Raw genomic sequence first — 23,066 nt, 5'->3', positions numbered from 1 at the left:
TCATATTTTATTTAAATAGTTCCTCTTAATAATAATAATAATAATAATAATTCTTTGGACATTTTATTTATTATTTAGTAACACTTTGCAATAAGGTCACATTAGTTAATATTAGTTAACATTAAGTAACAATGAAAAATACTTCTAAAGCATTTATTAATATGAGTTAATTCCAAGGTTTATTAACATTATTAAAATCGAAAGGTATCAAACATTGTTTAATGGAAGTGAGTTAACATTAACAATGAACAGTTAATGAACGTTAACAAAGATAAATAAATGGCTACTGTAACAAATGTATTGTTCATTGATAGATACTATTAGTTCATGCAGTCATGTCATGTAATGTACAATAGGCTGTAATATTATTGTATTTAGCCTAGTTAATGTTTACGGCATTATTTTAACATCAAGTTATCATGATGTTGTTTTAGCTTGAACATAATATAATGTCCAACTATCAGTGCAAAGTCCAAATTCGTCCTCGTGTAATTGCAGTAACTGACCCCGCATCACATTTTCTATGCTTTCATTATTGGTTTGATACCAGCCCGAGTCTGCGGTCCCTCCCTGCCGCGCTGCTGGTGCTGATGAGAGGGAGAGGAGCGCGTCACAAACTACGCGCTCTCCGCATTTGAGACGCGCTTTCTGCAGGAGCGTCGCGTACTGCAGGTTATGCGAGATTTACTACACGTCCACAAATAGACGATTGACCTCATTGGGCAGTTGTACTCTCGCTTTAACTGACATACTCACGGGCAGGTTGCTCAAACGCGACACTGAAGCGAAAGGCAGCTGCTATGGAGACCGAGAGCGCATCGGTGCCCGTGAGGACGGTAAACACGCGCGGGTGTGACTCAGTGCGTCTTCTGTAGGGCAAACGCGACCGTGGGTTTCTCTTCTGAAGGATGGGCTACTCAGATCCGACAGCTAGTAGAGATCTGTTAGGAAACAGATCCTTGTGTTTTATTTTCATATGTGCTTTTGGACTGGTCACCTTATTGCAGCAAATCCTCTATGGCAAGAACTACGTTAAAAGGTAAGGTGATTAATTTATTTAATAGTGCATAATGCAAAAAAAAAAATGCTATGTTCTATGAGGGCATGTGCAAAATAGTCTTCAGCAATTAATCTTAGTCATGTTTAATTGCACCCATATGGCTCTAAAATCTCTTTTAAACTTAAGCTCCATTAAATCATGCCATACACAGTCCCCTGAATGACTGTCTATGCAGCGAGATGCTTAAGTCTGTTTTCTTCTTCCCCTGTGTTTATTTTTCTCGTCTTGATTTGTTTTTTCTACCTTCAGCCCTTTAAACAGCTCATACATCTTGCGTAAACCTGTGTGTGTGTGTGACAGCAAAAAGCCATATATTGCAGAATTGTATCATATGCAATTGTGTCTATAGGCTGTGAAGAAAAACTGGAAGACTGTGATGTAGCCTTCTTTGCATGAGCACATAGATTCAAGCACTAGAAATTAATTATGCATTTAAGTCATGGTGGTGTTTCGCAAGATCCGGACTTCATGCCTTTTTTGGGGCCACTTGCATCAAAATGACATCATACCGAGAATAAGTCCCCGGAAGAAGGTGAATCATTTTAGTTTTTTCGGGAACGGAGGTAAGCAGAGTGAGATGGCTCAGCATTGCGAGGGTGTTTGAGTGTGTGTGTGTGTGTGTGTGTTTGTCAATGTAAAATGGCGTCTCACGTAAGAAGCGCCCCCAGTGCATTATGGTTCCTGCGTCCCAGCAGATGCCCATATGCTGAATTAGAGCATAGAGCATTCTCACACTCCCACCTGAACCCCCCTCTTGCGTCTCGCACACACTCAGGATTCATGACATCAGAGGCTGACGGCTACGGATTGCATGAATGCTGTTCTGTACCCCGTATCTATTCTGCTGAAGTGGAGAGAAACAAGTGTAGGGGTGGGTGAGTGCTTTTGGCTCTAACTGCAGCTTCAAACCCAGCAATGAGAGTAAATGGACACCAAATGGAGACTTTTCAGTCTTCTAATTCTCAGATTTTCTTTTGACAAAAAAACTTTTCCTTAATGTTTCAGAACAGCGAATGAAAAACTAAGCTCAGATTTCCTAAGAACCCATTGTGAAAATGAACTCAAAACCAATCAGTTGAACTCAAAAACCAAGCAATAGTCTCAATATAAAACTTTTATCTCCCAAGGCTAATATTTCTGGGTTATGCTATATTTTTAGTGGTGTTTGCCAAGGCAAATGCTATTTGCTACTGATAAATGGACAAATGGTAATAGCTATATTTCCAGTTAAGGATTTGACCAAATCTCAAACCCTGCATGACGAAGAATAACAAAAGTTCCTAAAGCCCATAAACTTGAATAGGGTATCAAGCCATAAAAAGGCGTATTATAAATGAGGTGCTCCTTTGACTTGGATCAATAAGCAAACAACAACCTGACAACCATCTAAACAAAATCCCTAGCAACTATTCAGAACACCTTAGCAACCGCATAGAAATGCCCTGACAACCATCCCTGCAGAAAAAAATAATAGCAACCCTCATAGAATTTGTAATGCTTTTAATGGTTATAATGGGATTTGTGTTGGTTTGGAAACTGTAATGGTCCTTGTGGGTCTCTGCTGGTATTTGTCACCTTCTATTGGTGGCAATACCTCTAAATTCTAATAGGATGGCCAAACACACGACAGATAATGGTTTTAATGGTCAACAGTTGATGATTTGTAATGTTTATAATGGTATTTAGAACCATTAGAACGTCTATGATGGTTTCTGCTGTTTTAGAACCACATAGTATTGTGGTGAGTCATGCCACCATGCTTTACATATTCAGAATAAAAAAAAATTAAACAAATATATTTTTCATAATATCTGTACTTTGTTTGAATACAGAATACTGAATATGCCTCTTGTTTTGACCACAAAATAAGGCAGATGTGAAAGAAAAATATGGAAATAAACAAATATATTTTTCATAATATCTGTACTTTTGAATACAGAATACTGAATATGCCTCTTGTTTTGACCACAAAATAAGGCAGATGTGAAAGAAAAATATGGAAGGTGCTTCGTGCTATCGAGTACTTGCGCATGCGCATTGTTACTACTCAGTCAGCGTTTACTGCGTCTGTTTACGGCAGACGCCCAAAATTCTAAAAAGAAATACTAATTCATTCGAGTTGAGATCATGAATGTGTTGGGGTAAAAATACCATTCAAGATAACGGTAAGAAAACAAGTCTTTATTTTAAATTAATTGCGCGTCCCAAACTATCTTGATTAGAAAACATTCAGTGCAAATAGTATAATCTGATTAATAAACAACAGACTCTTATGAACCGATTCGTTTTAGTAAATTATAAACACGCCACTCATACTGTATGAGTCGGATCTTTTAATGAATTGTTTAAAACCGTTCTTCAGAGTGGTTACTGAATCATCACTAAATGAACTGCAAATTATGATAATTTGAAAGCACCTTTTGTGTTATAATGACATGTAACATGTAATTCTTTCCATTTATAACCATCTTTTCTTTATTTTTTTCTTTATAACCAATCAATGGTCTAAATATGAAACATTTCTGCCCAAAGACCAAGATAAAGGCTATGGGTTTTGCGTTCTTTTTTTTCTGGTGTTTGCCAAGGCAAATGCTGTTTGGCCATCTGGCATATAGGGCGTTTTCCCGGTGGGTTGACGCATGCAGGGACAAATTCTGTATTGGGCAGTGAAAACCCAATCACAATGCAATATAAATATTGCTTCTGTAAACACGATGTTAACAGAGGCCAGAGACTGGACGCAATAAAAACAGACACAAAGAGGAGAGAACAGATGCATCAGTAGAGAAAATACTGTACAGGCAGAGCAAGCTCACTGTTCGCGATGCTCGAAATATTGGAAAAACATTCGAAACATTGAATCTGAGGTGGAGGTTTATTAGAATTTATTGCTAAATGGCCAAATTAGGATTATTTGAAAGCCTGTTTTAATGACATGTAACACACAATTCTTTCTACCGTGCCTTTTTATGTATTGTAAAAGTAAAACAATTTTATGTAATTTGAGAGACTATAGAAATATTTAGCCAGTCCTGAGCACCACTCACATTTTCTTCAGAATTTTTAGGAGAAACACCTGAGACACTTAAATGAAACTTGATTGGGCACACAATTAAGTCTTGCATTCTATGAATGAGCAACATCTGAGTGATAAAGTTCATATAGCAAACACAGTCCTTGCGTGTGTGTGAGCATGTGACATTTAGAAGTTATTTTGATATTTACACCTCACATTAAAGCAGTGACAAACACATTTTTATTGCAGCTCAGGTACACGCCAGAATTCATCTGAAAGACTTCATGAAATCAGAGTTCTGTAAGCTTTGAAACAATTTTGCATGCTATTGGACCAAAAAAAATGTTTCCAGTATTTTTTTTTTCCAATAAAATGCTGAACATCGGTTTAGTCAAATTTGTAAATTTTGTTCTAATACATATACTAATGCAAGTTTTTTTTAATCCTACACTCTCAGGGGTGGTACCTTTGTACCTAGAGTCCATATTGGTACCATAAAGGTACATATTAGTACCTAAAGTGTACATATTAGAACCTAAAAGGTACAAAAGTGTACCTTTTGAAAAGGTACCACCCCAGTGACAGCTTTTGTACCTTTTTTCTGAGAGTGTAGTTACATATTCATCTTTTTATAATGCTTTTACAATATGTTTTAAGACGTCAATGTCTTATCTCCCAAAACGCCTGTAAATAATCTGGATTATTGCAATCCCCCTTTTTAGATTTTGCCAGTGTTTTAATCCAAAATGCACTGAAGACAAAATGAGCACCAGTGAGATTACTATCTAGAAATGTGCAAAATAAGATGTTCAACATCTGTCCTCAGTTTTAAATACTATATACACTAGCGTTCAAAAGTCTGGGGTCAGTATGATGAATGAATTAAATTGATCAAAAATGACAGTAAAGACAAAAGATACAGATATATATTTCCAAAGAAATACTGTTCTTTTGAATTTTCTGTTGATCAAAGAAAACAAAAATCACCATTTCCACAAAAATATGAAGCAGTACAACTGATGTCAGCATTGATAATAATCAGAAATGTTTCTTGAGCAGCAAATCAGCATTTTAGAATGATTTCTGAAGATCATGTGACACTGAAGACTGGAGTAATGATGCTGGAAATCCAGCTTTGATCACAGGAATACATTACATTTTAACATATAATCAATCAGAAACCAGATATTTTAAATTCTAATAATATTTTACAATATTGCCGTTTTTACTGTAGCTTACTGTAATAAATGCAGCCTTGGTGAGCAGAAGAGACTTCTTTCAAAAACATCTTATTAATGCTAGTGTATATAAATCATCACTCTCTATTCATTGTTTTCCATAATTTATTGTGACTTTATTTATTGTAACACTTATTGTTGTTTTTTTCAAGGTTTGAGTCACACTTCAAAACGTATGAATGTCTTTGCATTAGATAACAAAATAACAAACCAGTTGATCTTTCATTTAAGGAAAATAAGGACAAGCAGACTTGATTAATTAATAGCAAAAATGGCTCAGAAAAATGTCGCGAGAAAAGCAGATTCCACTTGGTTTGATATTTTTGTCATCTGATGCAATGACACAGAGGCTTTTTGAAGTGTCTAAAAACTTTCGGCGACACTGTACTTGTGAACTGCAGCTGATCTGATGGTATTTGATGTTCTGGATTGCTTCTTTGTCATGAAGATTATCAGTGACACTCCTGACATCATACACCAGTTTTTACATTCTTTGATTAAACCAAACCAATGAAAAACTTTTACAAATCAGTGTGTGTTTGACATTTTCTGCTGCCTTGAACAAATACATGAAACCTTAAACGACCTGCCTCATTTTCTCACTAGTGGGCAACAGTTTTCCCGCCTCAAAGGAGAGGAGGTGGGCAACTGGAGCGGGCTCATTAGTTACCCCGATGAAGGAGGGATGAAGCCGGCCAGAAATGGGAGGAAAAGGTACAAACCAGCAACCTCTCAACAACACCACCAACACTCTAGAGAGACAGTGAGAGAGAATGCCACATAGACAATGATCAGCCGCTTGCATGTCTGGACTGGAGACACATCCAATCCCATCAGCCAATCAGACGAGCAGAAATAAACAGCTGTGGCATCTAAAACCAGGACTGATTCGAGTTTCACTGTTAGATTTCCAGGTTAAAAGGTGAAATTAAGCACAGCGATGATCGCTTCAGGACGTATTTTCCCATTCGCTTTCTCCAAAAACATTACATTTTGATATGAAACAAAAAAATTTGAAGAAAGTTTGAAAATCTGAGAAGTTCTTTTTTTATAAGTGTGTGGTTTTGATTACAGTGGAATACTATCTCACTGCATACTGTACAATATACACTGTATTCTAGCACTTTTTTGGGGGGTTAAAAATAGTAAGTGAAATCATTTCTATTCATATTTTCTTATACAGTATTTTTGTCTTGTTTTCCAGCACAAATATCTAAGCATTCTTAAATCAAGATACATTTACTTGAGAAATACGACGGCTTAAGATATGAAGTCTTGCTTTCTGAAAAATCTGTCAAAATTAAGTGAGTTTATGCTTAAAACAAGAACAAATAGCTGCTAATGGGGCAAGAAAAATAATATTGTTTTCCCTTTAAGTTTTATTTTCTAACCCTATTGGCAAATATTTTCTCTTTACATTTCAAAAAGTAGCATGCTAATTTGTATCACTAAGTTTGATTTTGTTGCATTGCATGTTAAATTTAGCAAGTTACATTCAATTATGCTGGAAACTATTGGGGTTATTTTGCATTTTAATTCAGTTTTGTGTAGAAATACATTTTCCCATGCAGTTTGCTTTATAGCATGTTATATGCACAATGAAAAGTACATTTAGCATGCTTTTCTGAACAAAGCCGCTGTACTTAAATGGGAATGAACTCCTAATAATTGATTTTAGGTGAAAATACTATGTTTTCAATTTATTGCAACATTCAAATATGTAAACATTATATTGCTAAACATTCAAAAATATATAAATAATAATGTTGTATTATTGTTGTAATTTGCATTTTAATTGCACATTATATGTGCGCCAAAATTGTAAAATTAGCATGCTTTTCTGAACAAAGCCACCGTACTTGAATGAACTATTTATCTCAGAAAGCATTGCAATGTATATAAACCAATATAAACCAATTAACTATTGATTTTAGGTAGAAACTACTATATTTTTGAAGTTTATTGCAAAATTAAAATATGCAAACTTTATTAAATAAAATGTATTAAATATTATAGGTTATAAAAATAATATATTATGTACATAATTTATATCAATTATATTTGAATTATATCTATAAATGTGTATAAATGATATTTGAATTATATTATAATTTATATGATGTTGTATGGAGGAGACGAATGGGATTTTTACATTGGGGAACCCTGCTCTTGTGCTCTTTTGTGGTTGTCAGTACTGGGACAGGAACTGAAGGGTCATTGAACTCTAAACCTAATCCACTTGTATGCATCTTGACAGATGTGTCCGTCAGAATTTTCAGCATTCTGAGGCTCAGAGCTCCGTAGTTATCACGCCCTGCCTAGCTGATATTCAGAAGAAAAAAAAAGAAAAGAAAAGGTAGGCCACACTGATGGCATCTCCAGTTCACCTTCTTGCCAACCTTCCGTCCCCCCCTTGAGGATGTCTCTTCGTCTTTTCCATCTGGTCTGAGAGGGTCCGACTGCTCATGCTCAGTGCCCAGCGCACCGCCGCTCCGTTTGTGCATGTTGTCTGCAACCTTCCATCCACCCTCAACCTTTGACCTTTGACCCCCATCACCCTTTTCCCAGCTCCCTGAGGTTGGGAGGCTTCCCTTGTGTTCCTCTGGATGTCATGGGTCCCTGTTTCTGTGTCCCATCGTGCATTTCTTAAACCCCTCCACACCCCACCTGTGTGTGTCATGAGCACACTTGAGTGTATGTGTGTGTGTGTGAGTGCACGCAAACGGTTTGTGTAGTGGAGTGTGCGTATGTGTATGCGTGTGTGTCATGCGACTGGATTCCCGCTTGTACATTGCACCGCCTCTCTTTGACCAGAATTTTTTTTTTGTCTTTTACGGTTCTTCTTTTCATTTAAATGATCACAGAAGATTGTAATGTGTCGTCGGGGGTGTTAGACTGATCACACATAAAGAGCGCTCATGATTACCCAGTGTGCACCTCTTCAGGCTACAGCACAGTCACATGTCATGACGTTACTCCAGTCAGAGATGTATGGAATCGCTAAATGTGTTTCACTTTTTTTCACGCTCCTTCACTTTGTTTCTTTCTTTTTTGTCATTGCTCTTCATTACAAACCATTCTTTTAATTAATTAGCTCACATTTACCCACCATAAGCTGTGTGAAGTTAATAGCTTTGCTCCAAAACCCCTAAACAGCATCTTATTTATTATTATTATTATGAAATGCTCAGATTTTTATGTTACAAATAAATTATTGCAATTATTGCAAATATTTAAAAAATAATAAAATAAAAATATTTTGAATAATTGTTGTTTTTATTATTATTATAAAATAATAAGAATAATAATACAATTCAAATAAAAAGGAAATTAATGTTTTTGACATAACAATAATAATATATAGTACAGTAGTATTATTGCAATAATAATGAAGTAAAAAATAATACAACAAAATAATAATATTTAAATAATAATAAAATAAAAGTATTTTAAATAAAAAAAAAAATAATAATAATAATACTCAGCTTTCTATTGTACAATACAATAGTATTGTTGTAATACTAGTTGATAGAATAATAATAAAATAATAACATATAAATAAAAATATATTGAATAATATTTATATTATAAAATACTAATATTAACACTTAAATAATAACAATAATTAACAATAATAAAATGTAAATATAATAAGATAAAACAAATGACTAATATAATAAGACAAATAAGATTATTATTATATAATAATATAATAATAATAAAATTAAAATAATAAAACATTTATAATAATATAATAACAGTTATTAGTATTTAAAATAATAAAAGGTCAAAAATAATAAAAATTATTATAATATAATATAATTTCTTCTTCTTCTTCTTCTTCTTCTTATTATATAGTCATATTGAATGTGAGGCATGTTTTCCTTCTTTTTTGTCGTTAGCTGATCATATGCCTGGCTAATGCTATAAGACACAAGCTTAAGACGGTAAACGGTTAAGAAAGATTTTTGTTACTGTACAAAGCTGTTAGGATGGAAAGTATAATTTAAATCATGTTATTATATAACAAAGAAGAACATTTAAAAAAATGGTGTGGTGCTTGTATACCCTTTTACATAAAACACTGTGTGTGTTAAACCCATTTTATTCTGCTGTAATAGCACCCATTAGCATGGTGGAAGATAGATATACAGGAGGCCTTTGGCTTTGCGAGGGCTGTTAGCAGCCATTTTGGCTCTGATTTCATTTACAGTAGCAGACCGTCCACCATTAAAGTCCATTTAAAGCCCATTAAACCGTTTGTGCATGTTGTCTGCAACCTTCCATCCACCCTCAACCTTTGACCTTTGACCCCCATCACCCTTTTCCCAGCTCCCTGAGGTTGGGAGGCTTCCCTTGTGTTCCTCTGGATGTCATGGGTCCCTGTTTCTGTGTCCCATCGTGCATTTCTTAAACCCCTCCACACCCCACCTGTGTGTGTCATGAGCACACTTGAGTGTATGTGTGTGTCTGTGTGTGTGTGTGAGTGCACGCAAACGGTTTGTGTAGTGGAGTGTGCGTATGTGTATGCGTGTGTGTCATGCGACTGGATTCCCGCTTGTACATTGCACCGCCTCTCTTTGACCAGAATTTTTTTTTTTGTCTTTTACGGTTCTTCTTTTCATTTAAATGATCACAGAAGATTGTAATGTGTCGTCGGGGGTGTTAGACTGATCACACATAAAGAGCGCTCATGATTACCCAGTGTGCACCTCTTCAGGCTACAGCACAGTCACATGTCATGACGTTACTCCAGTCAGAGATGTATGGAATCGCTAAATGTTTCATTCTTTTTCTTCTGCCTTGTTTTTCATGCTCCTTCACTTTGTTTCTCTCTCTTTTTTGTCATTGCTCTTCATTACAAACCATTCTTTTAATTAATTAGCTCACATTTACCCACCATAAGCTGTGTGAAGTTAATAGCTTTGCTCCAAAACCCCTAAACAGCATCTTATTTATTATTATTATTATGAAATGCTCAGATTTTTATGTTACAAATAAATTATTGCAATTATTGCAAATATTTAAAAAATAATAAAATAAAAATATTTTGAATAATTGTTGTTTTTATTATTATTATAAAATAATAAGAATAATAATACAATTCAAATAAAAAGGAAATTAATGTTTTTGACATAACAATAATAATATATAGTACAGTAGTATTATTGCAATAATAATGAAGTAAAAAATAATACAACAAAATAATAATATTTAAATAATAATAAAATAAAAGTATTTTAAATAAAAAAAAAAATAATAATAATAATACTCAGCTTTCTATTGTACAATACAATAGTATTGTTGTAATACTAGTTGATAGAATAATAATAAAATAATAACATATAAATAAAAATATATTGAATAATATTTATATTATAAAATACTAATATTAACACTTAAATAATAACAATAATTAACAATAATAAAATGTAAATATAATAAGATAAAACAAATGACTAATATAATAAGACAAATAAGATTATTATTATATAATAATATAATAATAATAAAATTAAAATAATAAAACATTTATAATAATATAATAACAGTTATTAGTATTTAAAATAATAAAAGGTCAAAAATAATAAAAATTATTATAATATAATATAATTTCTTCTTCTTCTTCTTCTTCTTCTTATTATATAGTCATATTGAATGTGAGGCATGTTTTCCTTCTTTTTTGTCGTTAGCTGATCATATGCCTGGCTAATGCTATAAGACACAAGCTTAAGACGGTAAACGGTTAAGAAAGATTTTTGTTACTGTACAAAGCTGTTAGGATGGAAAGTATAATTTAAATCATGTTATTATATAACAAAGAAGAACATTTAAAAAAATGGTGTGGTGCTTGTATACCCTTTTACATAAAACACTGTGTGTGTTAAACCCATTTTATTCTGCTGTAATAGCACCCATTAGCATGGTGGAAGATAGATATACAGGAGGCCTTTGGCTTTGCGAGGGCTGTTAGCAGCCATTTTGGCTCTGATTTCATTTACAGTAGCAGACCGTCCACCATTAAAGTCCATTTAAAGCCCATTAAAATAAAAACATGAAGCACTGAGCATGTTTTCATAGACACGGTGCCCGAGGCAAGACTGAAAACGGCAAACAGAGACAAATAATGAGAAAAACACTTCCTGATGCAGTCTATACACTTGCTCCTATTTTACAGTTCATTCATTTAGTCCATGTTTGTAATGCATGTTTTCTGTATTTGTGTTTCACAACCAAGGTGAGGATTCCCATTTCATCCATTCAAACCCGTTTTAAGCTGAATGCGTAACAGAATGAACGAGTCTTCAAAGTGGCTTGTCAACAATCCTCAGGTGGAATTCCTATTATAATTGGGAACCAGTGCAAATGAAATCAAACAAGAATCCTGTTTCACACTGCACTTAGGGAGTGTGTAAGCATTTCTGCTCACGAGAGTCAAACCGCGAGTGGGTAGTTCACTGTTGCTTCTCAAAAGACTATATTGCAGAAGACTGTGGTGCTAAATAGGTTCAGTACACCACGCATGGCACAAATAGGCCGTTTTATGCTTTAACCCAGTGATTCTCAATCTGGTGGCCTAAGCACTGCTCCAAAGGGGCCATAAAAAGGCTTAAAAGGATTAAAATCAAGACTAAATATGCTTTCAAATAAACTGAACAACTATCATTTTTATTTAAGAACCACAATTCTCTTGGAAAACCTGAATATACAAGGGAATTTTAAAATTTCTACACCTGGAAAGGTCATGGACATTACTAAAATATTATAAATTGTAATTTTAATGAACGAATGTATGAATGAATAATTTATTTGTTTACTTTTTAACAAGAAATATGTTTTTTAGTTATATTAAACTCAAAGATATTTTATCAGATTGAAATGGCTATTTGTTAGTGTTTATGTAATTATAAAAATATAATATTTAAAATATCACAAAAAGATTAGAAAAGTAAATGTTGGTCAGTTTTAATAATAAATAAATTAATAAATATATTCAGAGTTATTTTAAACTAAAATATTCATGTAGAAATTGCTATTCGTAAAGAATATATATGTAATTTACATTAAATTTTAAATCGTGTAAATTCACTGTAGACCCTGAAGAACATTCAGTTATTGGAATTTTGCGATTTAATTATTTAATATTTAATTATTTTAATATTGAAATATATTTAATTGTAATTAAATATTGTTATAAATCTAATTGTAACATATATACTGGATAAATGTTTGAATGTATTTAATTAAATTATTTTAAACTGCCACTCCTAGTTTCTGTTAAAGAATAAAAAAAGGCTTTATTGAGCAGCTTTGTCATTACTAGAGAAGTACCAGAAATATCGTGAACTCTTCAGATATTGTCATTGACATTGGGGGAGGGAGGGGGGGGGATTCTTGTTTGATTCTATTCGATTTGGTTCCAAGTTGTGACAGAAATCCATTGGCGTTTCTTCAGGATTGTTTGACATGACACATGCAGCGAGAAAGGTCAGGATCTTCAGTTAGGTTCTTCATGGTGGAATCTCAGGTTGTTCCTGCAGTGTGTGTGTGTGTGTGTGTGTGTGTGTGTGTGTGTGTGTGTGCGTGTGATCAGAGGACTCGTGTCTGACTCCGTGTTTTCTGGCAGGTATCTGGAACGCCCCGATGGCTCTTTGGAGTTCAACTCCACTTCCTGCAAGGAACTACGGCAAGAAATCACAGATGTGAAAGTACTGACCATGTAAGTTTCTCTCTCGGATGTCTGTACATACAGAGCAAGCATTCCAGCGGGAGCCAGATTTCCTGCTGAATGTCTCGTCTCGAAGGACAAAACCTGTAAAAAGAGCATCTATTTAAAGAAATACAACATCTGAGCAAGAACACCTCCTTTCCACTCCTTTCTTTGGAGGCTTTAAAGGGGTCATATGATGCCCATTTTCCACAAGTTGATATAATTCTTTAAACAACTTGTGCATGTAGCATCCGATGACCCCTTTAAATAAGCAAACCTACTTGAAGCTGTGACTGCTGCTGTTTTTCTCTTATTTAACTGACTTCATGTGTGCATGTGTGTTTTAGGGTGAAGACATCAGAGCTGTTTGAGCGATGGAGGAACCTGCAGGTGTGTAAGTGGGAGCAAAACAAGGAGCAGGCGGAGAACTTCAGGTGAGTACATCAACATTTTTCTCTTTTATCTCCCAACTTCAGCACAGTCTTAATGGGATTTCTTTTTGAAACAAAGGAATGATGTCATCTCTTTCGATATCCAATAGGATTCTTTTGTTGTAACGAAGCGATGATGTCATCTCTCCCCCTGTCCAATAGAACGTCTCTGTCCCGTTGCTGCAATGCCCCCTCCTTCCTGTTTTCCACAAAGAGAAACACTCCCTCGGGCAGCAAACTGCGTTATGAGGTGGATACGAGTGGAATCTTGCACATCAGCCCGGAGATCTTTAAAATGTTCCCTGATGTGAGTGTCAAATCATGCTTAAAGCACTGGTCTTTGACTACACGAGTTTAGAAGAGCAGATGAAAAAGCACAGATGATTCCTTTTGGAATTGCATCATCATTTAGAACTTTCTAAATAGATTCCTTTAAAATCCCCAGAGTTAAATCAGCTCTGCTCCGAGTACATATTGTCCCAATCTACAGAGTGTTAAAGTAACACTGAAGCCGAGTTAAAGTTAATGGGATAATTAAGCAAAGCATTAGTAAAGAAAACCCGCTGTTAACAATGCTGAAGATGAACAACTTCTGCTCAGGCTTTTAGACATGAAAACGTATCACATAATCCTCAACAGTGGTAACTCGGCTTCAGTGTTACTTTAACACTCTGTAGATTGGGACAATATGTACTCTGAGCAGAGTTGATTTAACTCTGGGGATTTTGCTGTATAGAATTGTTTAGAACATATAATTCTGAGAGGATAAAATGCCCATAAAGGAATCAAAAAGGAAATCTTTTAGGATAAACTTTTATAGCGCCATTAAATATTCCCTTTTTTTTTAGCAATACATTATTTCAATATAATAGAAGTAGATTTCCGAATAAATTCTAATTAAAATTGACAATATTCTATCATAATATTCTAGACCTTTAGAAATGTTAGTTAATCCATTTGATTCACATACGATTCTTATTTGATTTTTTAGGTTTGATGTCAAATTATATTATATTATATTATTTTTTAGTAGAAATTGTTTTTTTTCGAGATTATTCCAATATTATAGATTATCCCAATTTTTAAAAAGCAGATTTCTGAATAAATTGTAATTAAAATATCCTGCATTATATGATATGATATTATATTACATTCTTTTTTAGTAGAAATTGTTTTTTCAAGATTTTTCCAATATTATAGATTATCCCAATTTTAAAAAAGCAGATTTCTGAATAAGATGTAATTAAAATATCCTGCATTATATGATATGATATTATATGATTGAGGCCAAATTATATATGTATTATATTTATATTGTCTGTGTAGCAATGAATAGATACGTATTGTAATGTATTATAACTGTGGTTACAGTAATGAAATCATATAATGCATTATAAGGTGCATTACAAGGCATAATTAATGCATTAAAAATATTTTTATAATGCATTATATACAAAGGCTTTAAGTGTAGTGTTACCAAGTTCTGAATAAACATGACATATTATCTTCTATCAGAAGAGAATAATATTAGTTAATTTATATGATTCACATAAGAGTCTTATTATGTGATTCAATTAGGATTTATTCCAAATTCTAACAAAATTCCAGTAGGAATCCTCAGTAGATTCCATAAGAATGGCTTGACTGCGGTGGAAAAGAAAGTAAATCAAAATGGGTGAACTGATATCTGCATATATGCTGAGATCTGTTTATACAAACACACACACAAACACAGAATTTTTTTTCAGCTGAATCTCTCACATGAAGCAGACACACCCTGACGAACATTACCAATCAAGCATCCTTTTCCTTAAGTATCAAGACAGGCGTTACCTAGCAACCTCTGCAGTGATCACACCCTAGAAACCCTATGCCTGCAACAGTTGCCAAGCAACCATCTCCAAGCAATCATCCCTGTAATCCCATTTGGGTTGCTCCTGTCCTGTTTCTGAATATATTCTCTGCTCTGACTGCAGGACATGCCCTATTCCAAATCCCAGTTTAAGAAATGTGCCGTCATCGGGAACGGCGGCATCATCAAAACAAGCAAATGTGGACGAGAGATTGATGCAGCTGACTTTGTCTTCCGGTAAAATACTGTTGTGTGTGTTTCTCTCTTTAGACAACATGGGAATATATAGAGGGATCTGCTAAACGTCATGTCAAATCTCTCTTTCAGATGTAATATTCCTCCCATCTCAGATATGTACAGTGAAGATGTGGGATCTAAGACTGACCTTGTTACAGTAAATCCCAGCATTATTACTGAGAGGTACACACACACACACACACATACACACACACATATAAATATATAAAAATATTTCATATAGGATAACATAACAGGATTTGCTCATATTTTAAATACCAGTGTCTGGGTGAATCTCACAAAAGCATGTCCATGTTTACATATATATAAATTAAATGATTATTTAAAAAGGCTTAATTTTCTGTATGCAAAATATTAATTAATTCATTCTTATTAATTAATTAATTTTAAGTTTTGGCCAATATTTACCCTCAGTGATCACTACAGTAATGTGTCTGATAGTTTTACCTAGTGTTTTTTTTTTTTAATTCTGATTACATCCTGATAATTCTTGTTATTCTAATATAAAAATGTTACTGTAATTTGTATGTATGTATGTATGTATTTATTTACTTTTTTTATGTATATAAATCAGCATAACTTACAGGTAGCACAACAAATATTACCATGATAAATATAAATACTTTATGATTTAATTAATATATACAGTGGGGCAAAAAAGTATTTAGTCAGCCACCAATTGTGCAAGTTCTCCCACTTAAAAAGATGAGAGTAAGAGTTTGAGGAGGAAATGTGTTCAAATAAGCTTAATTTAAAATAAATTCAAATTAAAAAGTAATAAATAATATTTTTAAAAAGCTTCATTTTATTTAAGCAAAATATTAATTAATTTATGAATTATTAATTTAATATACATATATGAATAGAATAATAATAAACATATATTAATTAATATATTCAATTATATTATTATTAAGAACAAAAACAACAACAACAATAATAAAAATTATTGTTATTATTATTACAGGTCCATCTAATAAATGTCTGCTTCATGCAGAAATACCTATAAATGCTAATGGGATCATTTTGCGTACATACAGTTTGCATTCCTGTAACACAACCATTGAGACACTCGTTTTCTCTCTCTATTTGGACCAGGTTTCAAAAGTTGGAGAAATGGAGAAAGCCATTTTACGACGTTCTGCGGCATTACGAGAACTCCTCAGTGGTTTTGCCGGCGTTCTATAACACACGGAACACAGACGTGTCGTTCCGCGTGAAGTACATGCTGGATGACTTCGAGTCAGCCCGTGGCGTGTTCTTCTTCCACCCGCAGTACCTGCTGAATGTGCAGCGCTTCTGGGCCGTGCAGGGCGTCCGCGCCAAACGCCTCAGCAGCGGCCTGATGCTGGTCACCGCGGCCATGGAGTTATGCGAACAAGTGCATCTCTACGGCTTCTGGGCATTTCCCATGAACCCCTCCGGAATCTTCATAACACACCATTACTATGACAATGTCAAGCCCCGCCCCGGTTTCCACGCCATGCCGTATGAGATCTTCAACTTCATGCACATGCATGCTCGCGGCATCGTGCACGTGCACACGGGCCCCTGCAGGTGAAATGTCCAAGCGTCTCTGCAATCTGATTGGTCCGTTTTGTAGAGCTCCTCCCATTCACTGGCGCTACGGAACTCAGACTTATGTGCGTGTGCGCGAAACGCTGCCTTAAAGGCCAGGCATTTTATTACTACGTGTTTTTTCAATATCGTGTCGGGACAGTTGCAAAACGGTATGTGTTTCCTGTTTGGTGATTTTCCGTAATGGTGTCGTATTTGTGTATCAGAGCAAATATCACGTTTTAAACTTTGCGAGGAGGCGCCAAACCAGGCACAATGCAATAGAACGCAACAGATGAGTTCTGGAAGTAAAAACTTTTTAATGATAAACCTTTTAAGACTGACCTGTTGTGAACTCTGTGGTTATTCATCGATGGTAAATGCTTTTGCTGAAGCCATCTGTTCGCATTAATTCAACGTATTTTTAAAATAATAATGTTTAAAGGTACAGTCATTTTTTTGACTGTACTAAAGCATAAAAATACCATAATATGTTTGCAGACATTTAGGAAACATGCTAAGTTCACATACGTGTTTCTCTGAAAATGCTACAGCCAACAGCCTACAGCTTTGAAATGTGTGTTCTGTGTCAGAATATCTGTTTTTGTTTTGGTCTGTGTGATTCCAGCCACCGCCAGTTTAACCAATAGTATTTCACCACCCTGGATTGCCAGTTGGCAGAAAACACAGCATGTTGTAGCAATGGAAGCCAGCAAACGAACTGGGTCAGAGATCGCAGATCCCAACCTAAAAAGCCTCGGTATTCATCTGAAAAGCTCTATGACCAGAGGAATATTAAAACGCAGATAAATCAACTCGTCAACTCACTCGCCACCTTCCATTGTTAATTGCACTCGTTCTTGTTGAGAGTCCTCAATCTGGCAACCCGCTGAGCGTCCAGCATCTCTCCGGTATTTAGAATTTGGACTGCAGTACCCATTGCAGCCACAAGCTGTCAGTATTACAGACTACACCTTTAATAGCTGAATTCGTTGTGAAAATCTAGCTCCCCCCACTCCCAAAGAACTACGAATGATGTAGTCTGTCAACCTACACGTGTGTGTATATCATAGACTGTATAAAAACATGGACGTCGTGTCCGTGACGTCACCCGTAAGTTCCTGAAGAGCGTTTTTGAAGCTCAAAGTCAAGTCAAGTCACCTTTATTTATATAGCGCTTTTAACAATACAGATTGTGACAAAGCAACTGAACAGCATTGATTAGGAAAATAGTGTCAATAATGCAAAATGACAATAGTAAACACTAATTTTTCAGTTAAAGACAGTTCATAATTGAATTCAGTGATGTCAACATCCAGCTCAGTTTAAATAGTATCTTTGCAATCATGTCAACGATATCGCTGGAAATGAAGTGTCCCTAACTAAGCAAGCCAGAGGCGACAGCGGCAAGGAACCAAAACTCCATCGGTGACAGAATGGAGAAAAAACCTTGGGAGAAACCAGGCTCAGTCGGGGGGCCAGTTCTCCTCTGACCAGACGAATCAAAGTGGGCGGAGCTGGCCGTCGCCATCTTGGTAGCGCGTCACCGCGCGTCACTCCCGGATAATCGAAAATAGGCAAAGAGGCGGGAGCTTGTTGCTGAAACCACGCCCATCTAGCTCAACGGTGGTGGCAATCCACCTGTCACTCAAGTGGCCACGCCCTTATTGCATTTTTTCATTTGAAAGTATTACAACTGATCCTAAACTAGCTCACAGCAAAATTAATATTAACCTCACAGAAAACACTCAAAACAACACTCAACCACTCCTAACCACTCACAAGATGTAGACCGATTCTGTCCAGATCTTAAATAAACAATGTCAAGATTATCCATTATAAATTTAAGTGGATTTATTATGGTATTCATTGTGTGTTATACGTAATCATACTCTTAAAAGTTATAACCACAAATGCGTAAGTATTATAATGTATTATAAATGTTATGATTATTTAGGAGATGATACAACATATTATTAAGCTTTTTTATAGTGCTTTATGCATTAATTATAATGCCTTAAGAAAACTCTTATAATGTATTATAAACACAGGCTTCATAGAAAGTGTTACCGGATTGACAAACAATTGAGGAAAGAAGAGAGAACATTCAGTTTGTGGGTTTTGCTCTTATATGCTTCAATTTGGAGTTTGGAGTTAGATGTCAGTAACATGATTATTCTGTTTGGTTCTCTCTCTCTCTCTACAACCCCAACAGTGCATACGTGTTAAATCAGAAATATATATTACAGAGTTAAACATGTTAAAGCAAATTTTTCTTATTTAAGTCTCCCCTTTGGGTTAAACTGTTCTGGAACAGTGTTGTAAATCCAACTTAACCACTGATTTGTAGTCGTGTCCTCTTTAGGAAGACCAAACAAAGTAGTTTTGCTTTCACAACAAAAAACACGGCGGCCTAGTGTGAGCGGAAGCCGCGGCTTAGCGTGCGCTGAGGCCGGGCTAGCGTGAGCTGAGGCGGCGGGGTTGAGAACGGTGCGCCCGGCAGATTCGACGAAGGAGCGGCAACCACATGTGACGACCCCGGGCTGGACTCCGCCTCGTCCACGGTGAAAGCCGATCCGGCGATCCACAGCGTGAAGTTGATGTGTTTCCTCAGCGCCCAGCACGGATCAGCTCTAGGCATGACGAAGCGGATATCGTCCTCTTTTGGAAGGCCAAACAAAGTAGTTTCGCTTTCACAATGAAACACACTGCATCTCCACAACATGGCGGCGGCAGCAACAATACTACAGCGAGAATAAAAGTCACACCTCCTTTCTTTGCGTGAACATTTGTGCGGTGTTATGCAAATCTTCCCACATCGTGACGTAGACATGTGGGGGCATGTTAGAACGAGCCGTTTTAGGTAGGCGTGGTTGACTCTTAACTTTTATAAAGAATATCTCTGGATTTCAGATCGTAATGTATATCCAGGTCAACATAAACATGTTTGAAGGATCGATCCTGAGAATCTTAAAAAAAATCTACTTTGCTTTAAGATGTGAAGAGCCAGTGCTGCCTCTCTGTGTGTATTTGGCCACTCTGAGCTTATTTTAAGGGTTTGGGGTTGATGGAGCTTCCTCTGTGTCTGGGTGGGTCCACCTCAGGCTGCACTCCTGCTGCCGCTGACATATCTGTGGGGTTTATTAAGAGAATGACAAGTCTATCAGGCCCCATAAACAGGCTCTCACGGGCGGTAGATCTTTTGTTACTTTCAGGGACGGGATCATCAATCTTGCCGGCGCTCTGCTCTCTTGAGTTGTTGATGGCAAACACAGATTCTTCCCACTCCCTCTACTCTCCTCCTCGCTTCAGCTGGTCTCTCGCGTTGAATTCGACAGATATGACTGTCTCGGCAGTGGTGGAGCTCAATGACTTGACGGGCCACCGGCCACCGAAAGGTGGAAGCTTGGGAAAATGCAATATGTTGATATCGTCCTCTTTTGGAAGACCAAACAAAGTAGTTTCACATTCACAACGAAGCACACAGCGTCTTCACAACATTGCGGCAGCGGCAACAATACTACAGTGAGAATAAAAGTTACGCCTTCTTTCTTTGCGTGAACATTTGGGCGGCGTTATGCAAATCTTCCCACATCGTGACGTAGACATGTGGGGGCGTGATAGAACGAGCCGTTTTAGGTAGGTGTGGTTGACTCTTAACTTTTATAAAGAATATCTCTTTGGATTTGAGACTTTAGTCTTTGCAACTTTACAGATCTTCTTTATGCACCAAGAGCTTGTAACACTCCAAAGAGAAAGGACAAATTTAAATCGCATCATATGACCCCTTTAATTGGTGGAACATTCTACAAGCTTCCATTCTATAATTCAGTGGTGTAATTTCTTTGTTACTTTGAAAATGTATTTTTACAGTGAAATGGACACTGGATTTATTCTAAATGCATAATTTAACCATTACAGCATCTGAAAAATATTCAGTTTCCTTGTAATGAATCTCAGCATAGTTCACCTAAAAATTAAAATTCATTACTCAGTATCAGTATATATGAATCAGAGAACGAATCGTTCATTTGAGTCGGTTCTTTTCAATGATCCGGTTTACAAATCAGACTGGACACAAACAGGAGGGTCAGATGTAAGTATATTAGCTGGTCTGACCCGTTTGTTCTCTCTACAACAGGCTGTTTAGTGAAGAGTGAATTATTTAACATGTTGTGTGTTATATGTGTGTGTATTATGACAGCGCTTTGTCATACCTCCGCCTCCTGGTCAGTGATAGTAAGACTACAGTAGCCTATGTGCCCACAAGATGTCTCTACATTTGCAAACTAAAATAAGTTGAATGAAAAAGAAAGAAATGGTGAGTTATCTTCTTTCAGATGAATAGGGATGATGGTTTGTTGTGGTACAGGGTCAGGACTGCAAATGTCCTAAATACAAGCATATATAATCCTGACAAACACGCACCATCTTTGCTGTCTGAGGTAATGTGTGTGCGTCTGAGGGAGAGATAAGAACGTGTGTATGCGAGAGATATGCTGTGTAAATGAGCTGGTGTGTGATCCTGTGTTTATCAGATGATAGCAGTATCAGGTGTTAGTAATACAGCTAATGGCAGGAGTTAGAATTAACATGTCGTCTCAAGAGAATTTCTTATGGGTTCAAATTGTTATTCACTCACTTCAGAATCAGACAAAGACTAAACCAATCTATACACACCTAGGTTAGTAATATCCTCGCACAAAAATTAGCAGTAGTATTAGTTTTCTCCTGTCAGTACAATTCTGCATTTGATTTGTACATACCTGTATGTGTATAATTTCTCATATTGTCTATAGATAATGATTGGTAAATAAATAAATATAAATATTTAATGTCTGAAAATAACAGACCTATCTGTAATGTTTTGCTATGTATGTATGCTATAATTTCTCAGCAGAAATGTTTATAAATGTATGGGTGTCTTGGAGTTATTTTCTAACTTTATAGGCATTATTGCAAATTTGCTGAAATTTGCTGAAATGAAATGACAAAAATCTTCAAATTAATTATATTATACATACATACATACATAGGCTACACACACACACATATATATATATATATATATATAGGCTAGTGAAAACACTAGCAGTGCCTGCAGAAAAAAAACACCTTACATAGGTGTTTATAGGGTGGACTATGACTTGACAACTACTCAGAACTCCTTAGCGACTATCCAGAACACATTAGCAATGCCCTGGCAACCACTCACAACCCTCTAACATTGTAAAAGTGAGTTTTGAACAGTCGAGAAAATGTAAAAATAGGTCTTTATGAGCTGTTCTTTGTGTTTATTTTCACACACAGGTGTTTTAGAGCGACTTCTTCCACTTGCGTTTTCAGCCAGAAGGCAATTTGCCTAAATTAGGAGCCCGATCTTCTTTATTGCCTAGGTTGGGTAAAGCATGTTAAATAGTTTGACCATGTTAATCCAGTGGCACTAACTTATTTATTTGTGTTAATGAAATCACTGTTAATTATTCACAAGTGTTAGTGAAGCATCTTTAATTATCTGTTCTGTAAGACTCTCTATTGGTGTATCTTCTTTCTCTCTCTCTCTGTCTGTCTGTCTCTTTCTTTGTTATAGTCTCTCTTTCTTTTTCACCCCATTACTTTTTTCTATTGATGTGCCTTTTGAATTGGACAATGCACATAAATGAGCTTTTATTTCCTTTGATGTTGTGTTTATGTATTTTTATAAACATATGCCATATATAAGTTTGTGTGCGCATATAAATGTACGCCGTGCTTTAGTAAAGCGATCCCCAGACCATGAATAATGAATGCTGTGAGGCCCAGCCCCCATCTCTCTCGCTGTCCTCTCCGTTTTCATTTGCTTTCTCTCACAGATCATGTGACCACACTGAGCATAGTAATTATTCATGAGCTCTGTGCCGCACCGCGAGACCTGCGCGAGAGAGCCTCCGGCTCCGAGCTGAG

General features: G+C 35.8%; 1 protein-coding gene across 3 annotated transcripts; it reads left to right on the top strand.

Moving 5' to 3' along the window:
• Positions 1-619: 619 nt before the first annotated feature.
• On the top strand, positions 620-18,237 carry st8sia5 (ST8 alpha-N-acetyl-neuraminide alpha-2,8-sialyltransferase 5). 3 transcript variants are annotated; one of them, XM_016290918.1, is made up of 9 exons: positions 620-1,039; positions 5,921-6,028; positions 7,572-7,670; positions 12,942-13,034; positions 13,373-13,459; positions 13,619-13,763; positions 15,433-15,545; positions 15,636-15,728; positions 16,665-18,237. In XM_016290918.1, the coding sequence occupies exons 1-9, from the start codon at positions 909-911 to the stop codon at positions 17,125-17,127; spliced, it is 1,332 nt and encodes a 443-aa protein (XP_016146404.1). In that variant the 5' UTR covers positions 620-908; the 3' UTR covers positions 17,128-18,237. The 3 variants fall into 3 exon arrangements, with proteins under 3 accessions (XP_016146404.1, XP_016146406.1, XP_016146407.1); XM_016290920.1 differs by lacking the exon at positions 7,572-7,670; XM_016290921.1 differs by lacking the exons at positions 5,921-6,028; positions 7,572-7,670.
• The last annotated feature ends 4,829 nt before the right edge of the window (positions 18,238-23,066 follow it).

The sequence above is a fragment of the Sinocyclocheilus grahami genome, unplaced genomic scaffold (genome assembly GCF_001515645.1).
Source record: "Sinocyclocheilus grahami isolate Dianchi unplaced genomic scaffold, SAMN03320097.WGS_v1.1 scaffold265.1, whole genome shotgun sequence".
Classification (NCBI taxonomy): Eukaryota; Metazoa; Chordata; class Actinopteri; order Cypriniformes; family Cyprinidae; genus Sinocyclocheilus; species Sinocyclocheilus grahami.
Note: the sequence above shows the minus strand (reverse complement) of the source record. Positions and strands in the feature narration are given on the sequence as shown.

Coding starts and splice junctions, on each gene's coding strand:
- st8sia5 (XM_016290918.1), top strand. CDS start 909: ATGGGCTACTCAGATCCGACAGCTAGTAGAGATCTGTTAGGAAACAGA. Junction 1,040..5,920: donor GGCAAGAACTACGTTAAAAG/GTAAGGTGATTA, acceptor TTTTCTCACTAG/TGGGCAACAGTTTTCCCGCC. Junction 15,729..16,664: donor CCCAGCATTATTACTGAGAG/GTACACACACAC, acceptor TATTTGGACCAG/GTTTCAAAAGTTGGAGAAAT.